The sequence below is a fragment of the Aspergillus oryzae genome, chromosome 4 (genome assembly GCF_000184455.2).
Source record: "Aspergillus oryzae RIB40 DNA, chromosome 4".
NCBI lineage: Eukaryota > Fungi > Ascomycota > Eurotiomycetes > Eurotiales > Aspergillaceae > Aspergillus > Aspergillus oryzae.
In genome coordinates this window covers 836,316-849,401 of record NC_036438.1, presented here as the reverse complement: position 1 = coordinate 849,401, position 13,086 = coordinate 836,316, and the positions used below count along the sequence as shown (strand labels likewise).

Here is a 13,086-nt window from a genome sequence, read left to right as displayed (position 1 = left end):
GTATTATATGGAGCAGATTTTCAGTGCTATTATCGTCATCCTAATTCTCTTGATCAACACTAGGCAAGTGAGTGACGATGGGCCAATATAGTTTGTAAACGCGACGACGGCGACGAGTAGCCTGTGTAAACCCGGGGATATTTGGTATAATTGATAACGGTAATTGTGGTATAGAGAGTAGATAAGAAGAGTTAGTTAACAACGCTGGGTCAGTAGTGACCGAATTAGACACTGAAGGCTGTATCTAATTGATAGTAGAAGATGTCGATAACTGTTTTAGATTAATAATAGAGACTACTATTAACTGGGTCGTCGTAGAAGGGTCTGGGGATAACGTATTGGCAGACCGTATAATAATAATAGAGGTTGGTTCTAAGACAGAAGTTGGGGTAGGAGACGGCGGGGTTGTAGAGGGGTGTTGTATAAAAGAAGTAGAAACTTGTAGAGATTATCGGAGTCGCGCCGTAGATAGATGTCGATTTATTTCTACAGCTTCACCGTTGTAGACTAGATATTCCTGCCACCGGGTAAAGCTATTTGGCGCGCAGATCCTCCTAGGTATTGAAAGAACTTCGTTACTTCCTCGGTAGGTGGTTACATTCTCAAAACCTGAGCTACCCGAGACTAAAGACTCGGTTGCTAACTAATGCCGCATTCGCTTTCAGATCCTCCCATCGGTCGACGAGATTGACGTAGTCGTTTCTAGGTATAACCATTGGGTGATCCTGTACCACGGTCATCGGTGATTTCACCCGAAGGCGTATATGTGATTGATTGATAGGTCGTTCCCATAACTTAGTGGATTGTATTGGTTTAGGAGGTCCTTGGTAGCCTGACCTCCACTGCGCCAGAACAGAATCAGGCAGGAGAATACCCGTGGCATGTAATGTACTAGGGAGTATCATTACGTATAATTTAAGTTCAATTTGTCGACTTCGCCCAATGACTCATGACCAATCGAAAGCCCTAACCCCCAGGATAGCGACGATACATCTATGATGTAAGCAGGTGTTTCAAGTATGGCTGGATTGTATAACCTAGATTGGATGCCACTATGCCGGGCAGTGTGACGAGGTTCCCACTAGACTTGGATAAAAAGTTAATGAGACATTGGATGTTTGAATCCGGTATTGCGTTGGCAGCGACAGTTCATTCTGCAACGAAGGACACCTGTGTCTCAGCCTTCTGGCATTATCAGAGCACAAAGAGACTTGAAGCCTACCTGTTTAGGTTTCATCCTCTGTACTAGGCAAGGGATCTGAATCCAACAATAATGAAAATATTAAAAATATACAATAGTAGGGATTTGATGGTGATCACCCACGAAACTACTAACCTCCAGGCGTTTGAGTTAATTTTAGTTGAATCTGAGCTCAAAGTAGGAAAATAGGACACAACTCTCCAGTCCATCCTCATATCCTTGAGCAATAACTCCCAACCTTCCCGGCTAGCATCTTAGCCCTTTACCATATTTTGGGTATCTCTTCCCACCTGGATCCACTAGCAGCAATAAGCCAGTGGTACATTGAGCAAATGCCGTCTTGATCGTCGATGACTGGCAACAATCTGTATATCTTTATGGTCGGCCTCAGACTTGCGTTTGAGCTTTTCAACAAAGTCGAGGAGGGCTTTTGGGATACTGCGTCCGGAAGAGTCATTTTGGCGAATGATATGTTCGATAACCGGCGCAACATCCAAACCCTTCAACATCCTCTGGAAGCGCTCGAAGTCTTGAGCTGTATTGGTATTGTAGGAAATCGAACTTGGTTTTAATGTCCACCGCTGCTGCGTTATGATCGTCAACATATGGACAGAAAGCATGATCCTCGTGGTCTCCGATGAGTGATGGTAACTGCTCATCCGTTTCAGAGGCCGGTATGGGTCCGAACACTAGGTTGCAAACTGTGAATATATAAACATGCATTACTTCAAACCAATAGTCATTTTCCTGTAAATGTACTGCTCATGGGGCGTGACAACCGCTTTTTTAAACTCGTCACCCTTCCAGATTGGGACCGCGCAGTACGAGGCCGAAGCGTCCCCTGAATAGTAAACCCGGCATTGTGGTTTATACATCAGATCTGCGAACTTGTCCGTAGAATGAACTGGATAGGCACTCGTGATCGTCCACTCCTGGACCGGTATGTAGTTATGGACAGTATCATCCTATTCCCGTCGAACAGTGACTGAATACACGTGGGCATAGTCCCAACCGCTCTGTGCCGTGTTGGAATTGGTCAACCGTAATCGGCGCCATCTCTGAGGGTTCCCAAGATGTCAGAACCCACGTTCAAGGTTCATAAGTGGAATAGCTCGAGACCGGTTCAGTGCGTAACTAAGGAGGAAGCTTATCTGGAAGACTCGTGGAGAGTAGTTGAAGACGATGGTTTTGGAGATGGAAGATTAGTTCACAAATAAGTGGGAACGAATATTGAATTAGGGAGATATGACAATTGAATTTGACACCGTGAATCTGATCTAGTCTAGCTGGGTGACAGCCCATGGTATTGGCTGACTCACAGTATCTCTTACTTCATATATTGTTGTATCTTCACCCGCTAAACACTGCTATCAGTCTGAGTCTTCCAAGTTGACTTCCAACCAGCGCTCCCAAAAGGCCACCCAACAAGGCCGATACTAAATCTGGGACTCGCTTCGATGTCTTCCTCTTGAGCCTTGAGTTCATCAACGTCCCAGTTCGCCCACAGAAATTTACCCCTTAAGAAACGAGCTTCGCGACTGGCGAGCCAAACATTGAAGCTTGCCGGCAGAGAAACTGGTATAAAAGTTAGTCGATGTAACTCCACTTCCAATGAACCCATCCTCCCACTTACCATCGTCCGCGAAGCCCATAGCGGCGACACCACCCGCTTCCCTATTCATCGCCGTGTCGACCACGCCAGGCTGAACATGGAAAACGCTGAGTTCCGGGTTGGCAAAAGCCAATGAATCCCAAAGTCGAAAGACCGCCAACTTGGCAATGCTATAGGCAGCAAACCCCGGAGCAAAATTGACATGTGCCGCCGAGGAAGAAGTCTCAATAACGACTGCATCCTTTGACGCATAGTGAAGAAACGCCTGCGCGACGTTCAACGATCCTTTCAGGTTCTGCTGAATGGCATCGAGAAACCTGTCACTGTCCACATCACTCACAGCATCTTGGGGCCCAATCACTGCCGCGTTACTGACCAGAACTTGGATAGTTCCGTTACCGACAAATCGAGCGAATGCTTTATCTACTTCATCTTTCTTAGTAATGTCGGTGGGCACCACGATGACCTCCACTCCGGAGGATTTGCTATCAATGGAGGCTTTCGTGTCGAGAAGGGGTTGTTCCCTACGGCCGAGGAGTATGATACGAGAGGCACCCGCCTCTGCGAAATGATGAGCGGTCTCTGCTCCTATGCCAGTGCCGCCTCCGGTTATTACGATGGTCTTTCCTCTAGCGGAAAGCTCAGGGCGGGTGGGAGATATCGATGGGTATGTTTCCGTGTGCCACTTGGAGGTTGGGGATGGAAAGGGAGCCATGCTGATTGAAAAATATGTAGAGAATTGGCGGTAGTAATGAATATAATAGACTGATTGTTGGACGAGGAAGGTATTGGGGAGAGCAATTCGCACATTTAAGTATACTCGAGTTCATTACCTCCGATTCCATGGCGGAGTTGTGCAATTTGTTGAAGCTCACCTATTACCACGGCTATGAAACTCTATGGGTTCTGTAGTCAATCTAATTCCCAAGTTTAATCGTGTCAGAGAAAGTGCAATCCAAGCGTAATTGAATACAATCCGAAGGACAGTTACAAAATGTTCCGGAATACTTCACCGGTACAAAATGTCCCGCCTAGGAGAGCGTTTAGTATGTATGGTGCTTAGCACATCTAAGCTTTCGGCAACAGACTATTTTTAGTAAGGGATCCCATTGCTGACAAATGCTAATACAATGACCCTTTAACTTATATTAGGCCTGGTATTAGGCATGTTACATTTTCTCCTAATCCTACGCGGTCAAATTTGAAATGTATGAAAGGCGAGTGGAATCTGTTCTGCGGTGTGGACGCTGCAATAAGCCCTTCGAAAAGGGTGAGTTTGTCCACCCACCAAGTTCTACTCCCTGACCACGGGATATATACTAAAATGTGATTCTCTAGAGTCCACTTTGAAGAGACATGGATATTATTGTCGATCCCGAAGAGCTACTGGTGCCGTTCGGGCTCGATCTTGTATTGCATGCGCGAGAGGAAAGGCGCGTTGCGATAATAAGCGGCCCGAATGCTCGAGATGCAAAAGTAAAGGCGTTGAATGTCATTATCCAGCTAAAACGTCCAATGCTCCAAAATCAACGACTCAGCAGCGTGCGAATGATGCAGAGACTGAGCGACTGAGCACGATCGCTCAGTCGGTAGCAGATATCCCAGGGCTTGACACCTTTCTAGATGCGACTAACGATGGCGACATTCCTCTCGATAGGGCCCTGGTCATTGCAGACTCCGAAGTCACAGCTGTAGGAGAAAGATACAGTGACGACATTATACCGGTTGTTGATTTCGCCGATCTTCTAAATGTGCATATGGACGGCGAGAACATTCTATATACTCCATCAGGCTCATCATCTTCCGTCTATCAGTCGATATCTTCAGCTGATGAAATGGTTCAAGTTCAACACCCCAGACCTTCTCCCAAGCTATCAATACCACCAGTACCAACCCAGGCTATCCGATCGCTTGTTCAGCGACCAAATATGGGAACCGGGACGCACAGAATCGCAAAGCTCATACTCCACAATCTTATATCCTACCCCCAGATGATGCTGCGCCACAACACACTTCCACCCTTTATCCACCCGTCTGTGGTATCTTCTGATCTCGATAACCCCAATCTGGAGCCACTAACCAATTGCATCGCTCTTGTGCATATGATCGGTAGCGGGATTCAAGCGAGTCGAAAGTTGTTCTGGAAGAATGTACGGATGGAATGTGAACGGTTATGCGAAGAGGTGTGTTGATTTAAGCCTACATTCAGCAGGGAAAGGGCTTATGGTGAGCTGATGGATAATCTTAGTACCAGACGTTGAACAAGTGGGAGCTCCTGGCTGCCATGCAAGCCCTCTCCATCTATATCATTATCCGGTTAGATGAAGGCGAAACTGAATACAATAACTTTGATGTCTTGTTGCTCAAGGCTATTACAGTAAGTCTATCTTGGAATAACCCATTACGTTCAGGTCTAATGATTTATTGTAGGCAATCTCTAAGCAGCTCAGCTGCAGCGATATCACTAAGAATGAGTTTGTGCTACACAGCAACGATCTTGAAAACAGCTGGAACGATTGGATTTTTGAAGAGTCAAGGCGAAGGTTGGAATTCCATGGCCTCACCGTTTTAAAATAACTTGGACACCAAGATGCTAACCTAAGCAAAGATTATGCGTGATATATCGAGTGGTGAATATGCTAGTCTACTTCGAACCAGCAGCAATGTGTGGCCTACGGACGGACCTTGTTATAGCACCGCTTCCAGCAAGGAAGCAACTATGGGAGGCAGGTGATGAGCTGTTGTGGAAGGCGGAAAGTCAAAGAGAATCTGGGTTCCAGACTGTATATGGGCTGGCTGCAAGTGGTGACCTAGTTCAACTAGGGAAAGATCAGCTACACTCAACTAATGAAGTGCTCCTCCACAAGACCGTTACTGCCAGGGGCTCTGCAAACTGGGAGGAGTGGTGCTCGGGGATGGATGGACTTGGCGGACTTGTAATGCTTGCTGCTTCCTTGGCAGGGTAGTCCTCTGCCAACAGTTGAGCGAAATAGCGATGGGAAAGTTTACATAGAGGAAGAAAAACAGGGCAGGACATTCTAAATACGTGGGCCAATAACAAGCATCGCTTGGACCATACTAAAGATGCTGAGGCCCAATTACCGCTACCTATCAAATATCCTGGTGTTCAGGGCACATCTCATCAAGTTAGCTCTTCGGCATACTACAAGGCGTGCATACGTCGTGTCAATGTACACCCAATTGACAAGAATGCCTCCTGCACTTGTAGCAGTTTCCTTGGTCATTTGACAAATTCCTCTGCGCAGATGCCGATTAATTCCGTAGAGTCTCGTTTAATAAAAAGACAATCGATGCTATAGAATGTCATCTAATACATATTGTGTATTTATCTGGATGGGGTCAATTTCTATAAGTTGAATGTAACGTAATCCGATCAGCACGATCAGCAGTGGTCAGCCCTAAGGTGTGGAGTAATGTTTTAGGTGTACGGAGTATACCTGGCGATGATCGACCGTGATAACTTTAATCACAAAATACAAACTATCAATTATGTGAGCTTAGTACAAGTAGGGTTTGATGTTGTCCAAATTTATGTTCTTTTGTAAAATCCCTGGTGAATATACCATCGTAGAGTATAGTTTGGGGCTTGGTTTCTTTCAATATATATATATATATCCCGAGGAAAAGTGCATCACTACCGATGCGCCCAACCATTTTCCGTAAGAACCTGCATTTCATTTATAAGACAAAAAGGCCCAGATTCCATATTTCCGCCCGACTGCTTTTCCCACTTCCACAACCGCGTCCAGACTATGTTTTCTTTGAACCATGGCGTGGTAAACCATCGCAAGATCCGATTCTTCCATAATCCGCTCGCTATGGTAAAACTCGATAACCAAGAATTTTCCATAGGATTAACGGCCGAATAAGCAGGGGCATTATAGCCCACACGTACGTTGGGGTTAAGCCAGACCCCTTTCTCCCTTGATAAGGGATTGTCTGCATGGATGAGGCAGCACTCGGAGCCTTCCAAGTGAGATTTTGCAAGACTGTCGGAGATACCCCGGAACTTCAAGGGTGGGTGTTGGTAGAAAGGGGCTGCATCCATTGCCACTGAGTATTACTGTTAATGATTGCTTGGCCATGATTCCAATGGTTTGGATTACTAACCTACGCCATTCCAACAGCTTGAGACAGGCACGGGTTGACTGGCTTTCATGGCTTGACGAGATGCCCGAGATCGGAAGTAGGGCCACGATTGCATGAGCATGTCATGGCCTTCTGCATCGCGGAGAGCGAAGGTGTCGTAGAAATCTGGGGGCTTGGAGAAATCGAGTGAGCATGTTGCGGCGTAGTTGCCTCCCTTTGTGGAGAGTAACCGTTGGACATCGGAGGTCTAGGGTATGTGTTAGGAGAAGTATAGCTTGTGTTTTCTCAACTGATGTTGACTTACGGTGAATATCACATCGTTTAGAAACAAGATCTTATCATACACAATACCTTCGTTCTGCAGTTCATACAACGGCTCCATTGCTACATTCCGTAATTTGGCCAGATACGGTATCCGGCGCAGCTCAGTCGTCCCAATCGGCGTCTCAATCCACCCCTGACCGGTGGGAGGCTTACTGATCTCGTCGAAATGAGTGGTATAATCGATGAGAATTCTCCTTGGAATATCATTTTCCGCCAGCAATTGATCTAAGAGAATCAATGCACCCTTGGTATCGTCCCAGCTGCCGCTTTCCTGTATGCTGACAAACACGTTATCCCGGCCGATTGTATTGGCCAGGTCCACCACGGCGGCGATCCAGGCGTCCCGGAGGATCAGCTCGCTGTTCCAGTGAAGGCCGGTGATGTAGATCTTTTCACTTCCTAGTGCAACCAACTCGGGCTGTGATTGTTGCACAAGCGTGTATTTAATGCGTAGCACTTCTACTAGCGTCCATCCAAGGAGGACAAAGAAAAGGGCTAGTCGGAGTCGGCGTGTTCTCCTGTACAACGCGTACCGGTATGCTTTCATCGCGGTATCAATTGCATGGATGTGGTCATATCATGTGGTATGGCTATAGACAGGGGTTCCATATAAAGGGGTAAATTTCTCTCCTATTTGTTGTCAAGGGCGTTGTGAATAATGCCCAGTAAGGGGGCGCGCGCTAAGAATGCCCTGCTGCCTAGAAGTTCTTGGGAGTGGAACATGTTTCCAAAATCGGATATCTGTGCCCCATAGTACAGAATCCCCAGAATGAATAAAATGTGGTACCCATATTTTAGGTGCATTATGCTATTCATGACCTACTGGTAGGTAGGTGCAGAACTAGAGAGTGAGCCGAACTCCCACCAATCTACTGCCGACTCAGGACCAGGCGCACGTTGTTCTCCATTCGCTCCACCACGAGGCGCAGCTGCCAAGACGCCGCGTGCCTTGTGGAGTCTGATCGATAGGTGATCGTGTCCGGATAAATGACTCCAGTCTGAATAAGATGACCAGCGGCCTCTAGACCTGATCTCATCACCAATAAGTATGAGAGCCTGATGGAGATTGGAAAGCCACAATCAGGTATCAAAGTGCTTGTCGTACAATCCCACAGTGGTTGGCAGTAAAAATATGCGGGGATTGTGATGCCTTAACATTGAGGACGATGCTATGCCCCCCTCCGACAAGATGGATCTGACATTGCGTAAAGATCTGACGATAGATGCTTACCAGCTCAGTTATCTATCGACCAAGAAACATTCCACGGGAGCGCCAGTTTTTAATTTTATAACCTTCGCTGCACCGACCGACCTCTACCTCTCTGCCTACAAGGTCAAGCTCCAGACTGAATATCAACATGGCGTCGGCCCTGCTCACAAGCGCACAACATATATTCAGGAAAGATGACAATTTTGCTGGGTACAAGAACATCCTTGTCGAGTTTCCACCCAGAAGTCGTTTGTTCTCCGCACGTCCCCTTGGCATATCGACCTGGACCAACACGACTCGTTTGTCGGTGGAACACCCCCACGGCAAGGAAAAGGTGTACTTTCTGAAGTGCGCGCAATCCAAAGATGGTCGTGTTTTAATGCCAGGAGAATTTAATTCGATGTCGAAAATCTACGCAACCGCCCCAGAGTTTGTCCCAAAACCATACACCTGGGGAACGTGCTACCTGGATGACACCGAGGCCTATTTTTTCATCTCTGAATTTATTGATTTCAGTAGTAGGCTGCCCGAGCCCGATCGCCTATGCAGCAAGCTTGCCGATTTGCATCAGACAAGTGTCTCGCCAACCGGAAAGTTTGGGTTCCATGTTACGACCTGTCAAGGAAGAACGGCCCAAAGCGTTCCATGGGAGACAAGCTGGACGGTGTTCTTTTCTAAGCTGTTGGCGCATGTAGTGAGTCTAGATGCGAAGACGAATGGCCCGTGGGGGAACTTCGAAATACTGGCGAGACGATGTGTTGAGGCTGTAATCCCTCGATTAATTGGAGCCCTGGAAAGAGATGGACGTAAGGTTAAGCGCTGCTTGATTCATGGTGACCTCTGGGAAGGAAACACGGGAACATCATTGGAAACAGGGGATATTTACGTCTTTGACTCGGCTGCTTTCTATGCGCACAACGAGATGGAAACTGGCAACTGGAGATGCCATTATAACAATATACACGATCCAGTATACACCCCGACTTACCTGAGTTTGGTTCCACCCAGCGACCCACGCGATGAATGGGATGACAGGAATCGCCTTTATTCAGTTTATTATAATGTTACATATTCTGTCAATCACAGATGTCAAGGTACAGCTGTACGTCACACGTACGTATCTCCATTCAATTTATCATTGATGTGAACCACATACCTCGCGCATCCTTAACGTCAACTAAGCATACCACACGATAGGGCATACGACGATCTATGCTATTTGATTAACCAATATGCACCCTGTGATGAAGGGGCTGGACCACCGCCCCTCGCATTAAATGAGCGTGTCGAGTTACCAAGAGAGCGAGACCATACGAGATTATGAACCTGCACAGCGACCCTCACGACGGGCAAGGGCAAAGCTGATCCCCCTCAGAACTTGCCCATTACAGCAATGTGGATCACCGAATAAAGCACAAGCTACAGTCGTCGTATGGAAGCTATGCTACTGAGCACAATATTAAAGTCGGTGTTGATACTAGCCATCATTTGCGACTCTTGTCTATGGGTAAATGTACTTGCACCCTCAACAGCTCTATCATGTATCATTATCCAATGGAGTTTTGACCGTGACCATATAAACAGATGATCCGCGGCATTGCTCACCGATGCAAAACCTGTCCTGATTTTGAGTTGTGTTGCAAGTGCTATCACAGACGTGAAGTACTTTCGGACGAACATCCTGACCACGCCTTTGCCCAGATAGGGGAAGAATTACGGAGCTGCCCTCGGTCAGCATCTCAAGATCGAGGGCCAGAGATCGACACCTCGTCGAGCTCTGACTCTAACGATAGCACACCCGTCTATAGGAATGCATGGCCCCGAAAACACTTATGGTGAACAGGTAGCGACATGAGCGGCACTAAGCACCAGTACATCGCTTCGGGGGGCAATATGTAAAGTTACGCACAATAGAAGGAGAGACGCATAAATAGGCATACAAGGATTGCTTTTAATTAACGGAAAAGCTGGACATCAAGACCGTAGAATGATATCGTAAATCAGTCTATTCCATCATAGCCAGTAGTCCCATACCCTGCACCTAATTTGACGGAAATGGTTGACACAGCCTTTTTATCCGAAGCTCTGCCATTTGTCAAGTCAATGCATTCTTATCACTGCCATCTGGCGGTATAAGACCGTAATATCCACGTTAATTGATGCCCTACTTTACGTACACTGACCATAATGCTCGTGCCTATATTTCCATTGCTCTATGTATCACTAAACTCTTGTGCCGCGATTCGGTTGCGAAACAATTTACACCAAAGCAACTGGGGCCAGCGAAGTAAATATGAGCTCGGTTGTATGTATATCTACCCTTTTATACTCTCCAATACAACTATACGGACCTCCCAGGAATGGACCCGCGCTCAATAAATGGAACGGCATTTCGCAGCTATCTCTCCATAACTTACAAATGTCCTAGTAGCAACTTCCACTTCTTTAAGAACCATGGCGCAGCAACCCAACTATGCATATCCCAGGGCTGTCCTCCGCGACACACAATGCCCGCCCTTTCAATAATATCTCGCTTGAGGTCTACCGCGTCTATCGAAGTGGGTGCGGTCGCAGCTAACATGACCGCCCTGGTTCTTAGTGTAGGCAATGGTAGTAGGTCTAATATCGGATGATGAGGAAAGAGGATCTGTGGCAAGGTCGGTTGGAGATGTGCAGGAGTAGATGGACTGGAGACATTCTCGATGAGGGCCTGAGGGTCATCTGACATAGTAGTGTTGGCTCGGTAGAACGGTGAACAGAGAGACATGCATTCGTAGCCAAAGAACTGCCTGATACTGATTCCCAGGCGTTGGGCATTATGCAGACACGCGCGGAGCATCATTGTGTTTGCTAATTCTAGAGTGTTCTGGTATAGATCGGGTAGCATCGGGTCTGGTGCTGAGTTCGAGCCCGGTATGCTTTCGTTATATGTATCTCCTTCGACGTGAGGAACATGCACACCGTTGTTTTGTACATTATAGGTTCCCTCCGAAGGAAAGAAATGATCGAGAGTTAACTTCATCGGTGTCATCGGTGCCAAGCATTGACTCGGTCGAGTGTCTGGATCCACTTCTGGAACATCTGCCGTGCAGCAATCGATAGGATCGACAGGTTCTGCCTGCATATGGTTTGCACCTGGAGTGGGTTGTAGTACTCTCAGTGTGTCAGTTGATCTAACCATATGCTTTTCTCCTCGTAACCGTTCTTTTTGCCTTTGGCCTATACTTAATTAGCGGCGCCCCTAATCCCGATGGAACTTTCGGGTATACTGACGATAAACCCGTTGCGCAACCCGGTTTTGTTCTTTTCGCGCCGGAGTTATGACTCGCTTCCGGCGTTTTGATATTCTCACATCGTTATTTCCGGGCATGTCGTCTGATTTCAGGGACATAAGTAGTTGGGACTCGGGAGACGTTGATGTTTAAGTTCCGCCGACGGAGTTGGCTTACGCTTTTCTCACCAATGAGAAAGGAGCCCTAACGACCACGCCAAGAGTAAGCCACTACTACTATTTATCCGATCCCCGATATATAAATGTAGTGGTGACTGATGATGCAAAGTACGACAAGAACACACTGAAGATCACGGTACATTAACATATATAGTACACCCAATTACCCAAAATGAAGACCATCACCATCGTCGGCGCAACCGGAAACCAAGGCCTCTCCGTCGCAGACGCCTTCCTCCCGCTTCCCGACTGGCACGTCCGCTGCATCACGCGAAATCCCTCTTCCCCAAAGGCCCAAGCACTCGCCTCTCTCGGTAGTAGTATAGTCGAAGCTGACCTCGCCGACATAACCTCTCTACACTCGGCCTTTGTCAATTCCAATGTTATTTTCGTGAACACAGACTTCTGGGGCCCATTTAACACCACCGGAAAATACGATGTCGCCTATGAACAAGAGGTGCAACATGGCCGTAACGCTGCCATTGCCGCTAAAACTATCCCTACACTTGAACGTTTTATTTACTCTACTTTGGCACCGATGAAGAAGCATTCACAGGGGAAGTATCCACATTCTCACCATTGTGACGCCAAGGCGGAGATTATGGAGTACATTGAAACTCAGATGCCGGAATTGGCGAAGAAGACTTCATATATTATTATAGGTGCATATGCGACGAATCCCCTCTTTATGCCTAGATGGGATCCATATATCCAGAAGTATCGGTTCATGGTGCCATTGAAGAAGGAGCAGAGGATTCCGATTATTGCGGCGAGGGAATCTACCGGTGCTTTCGTCAAGGCGTTGATTGATGAGCCCCCGCGGACGAGGTTGCTTGCATATGATAGTGACCTCAGTATTGAGGACATTGTTGATGTCTGGACTAGGGCTACTGGGTCTGAGGCTGACCTGGTCGAGGTGGAAGCTCAGGAGATGCATAAGGGGCTAGGTATTCCTTGGGAAGTGCTGGATGCGTTTCTGTTCATTGGGGAGTTTGGGTATGCAGGCGGGATTGAGAACGTGATCCATCCAAGCCAGCTGAAGACACCAGTGCAGACGGAGTCGTTCGAGGAGTGGTTGAGAAAGAGGAACTGGGAGGAGGTCCTGCAAGGGGGTAGTAAGGAATTGAATAGCGTCACAGAGAATGCACGTTAGTCGTGACTGCTCTTTACCATTTTCC

General features: G+C 47.2%; 4 protein-coding genes across 4 annotated transcripts; 2 read left to right on the top strand and 2 right to left on the bottom strand.

The window, feature by feature from the left end:
* Nucleotides 1-2,558: 2,558 nt before the first annotated feature.
* Nucleotides 2,559-3,528, bottom strand: AO090012000345 (SDR family NAD(P)-dependent oxidoreductase; the record flags this gene model as incomplete). The annotated part of the gene is made up of 2 exons (XM_001727325.1): nt 2,559-2,776; nt 2,835-3,528. 2 exons carry the CDS (start codon nt 3,526-3,528, stop codon nt 2,559-2,561), a joined length of 912 nt encoding a protein of 303 aa, XP_001727377.1.
* A 1,921-nt stretch (nt 3,529-5,449) lies between these two features.
* Nucleotides 5,450-5,855, top strand: AO090012000344 (uncharacterized protein; the record flags this gene model as incomplete). Its single annotated transcript, XM_023236443.1, has 2 exons — nt 5,450-5,749; nt 5,775-5,855. 2 exons carry the CDS (start codon nt 5,450-5,452, stop codon nt 5,853-5,855), a joined length of 381 nt encoding a protein of 126 aa, XP_023091370.1.
* Nucleotides 5,856-6,512: 657 nt separating this feature from the next.
* On the bottom strand, nt 6,513-7,794 carry AO090012000343 (glycosyltransferase family 69 protein; the record flags this gene model as incomplete). The annotated part of the gene is made up of 4 exons (XM_023236442.1): nt 6,513-6,584; nt 6,730-6,887; nt 6,945-7,170; nt 7,228-7,794. 4 exons carry the CDS (start codon nt 7,792-7,794, stop codon nt 6,513-6,515), a joined length of 1,023 nt encoding a protein of 340 aa, XP_023091369.1.
* Nucleotides 7,795-12,080: 4,286 nt separating this feature from the next.
* On the top strand, nt 12,081-13,061 carry AO090012000342 (uncharacterized protein; the record flags this gene model as incomplete). The annotated part of the gene is made up of 1 exon (XM_001727322.1): nt 12,081-13,061. One exon carries the CDS (start codon nt 12,081-12,083, stop codon nt 13,059-13,061), a length of 981 nt encoding a protein of 326 aa, XP_001727374.1.
* Between the last annotated feature and the right edge of the window lie 25 nt (nt 13,062-13,086).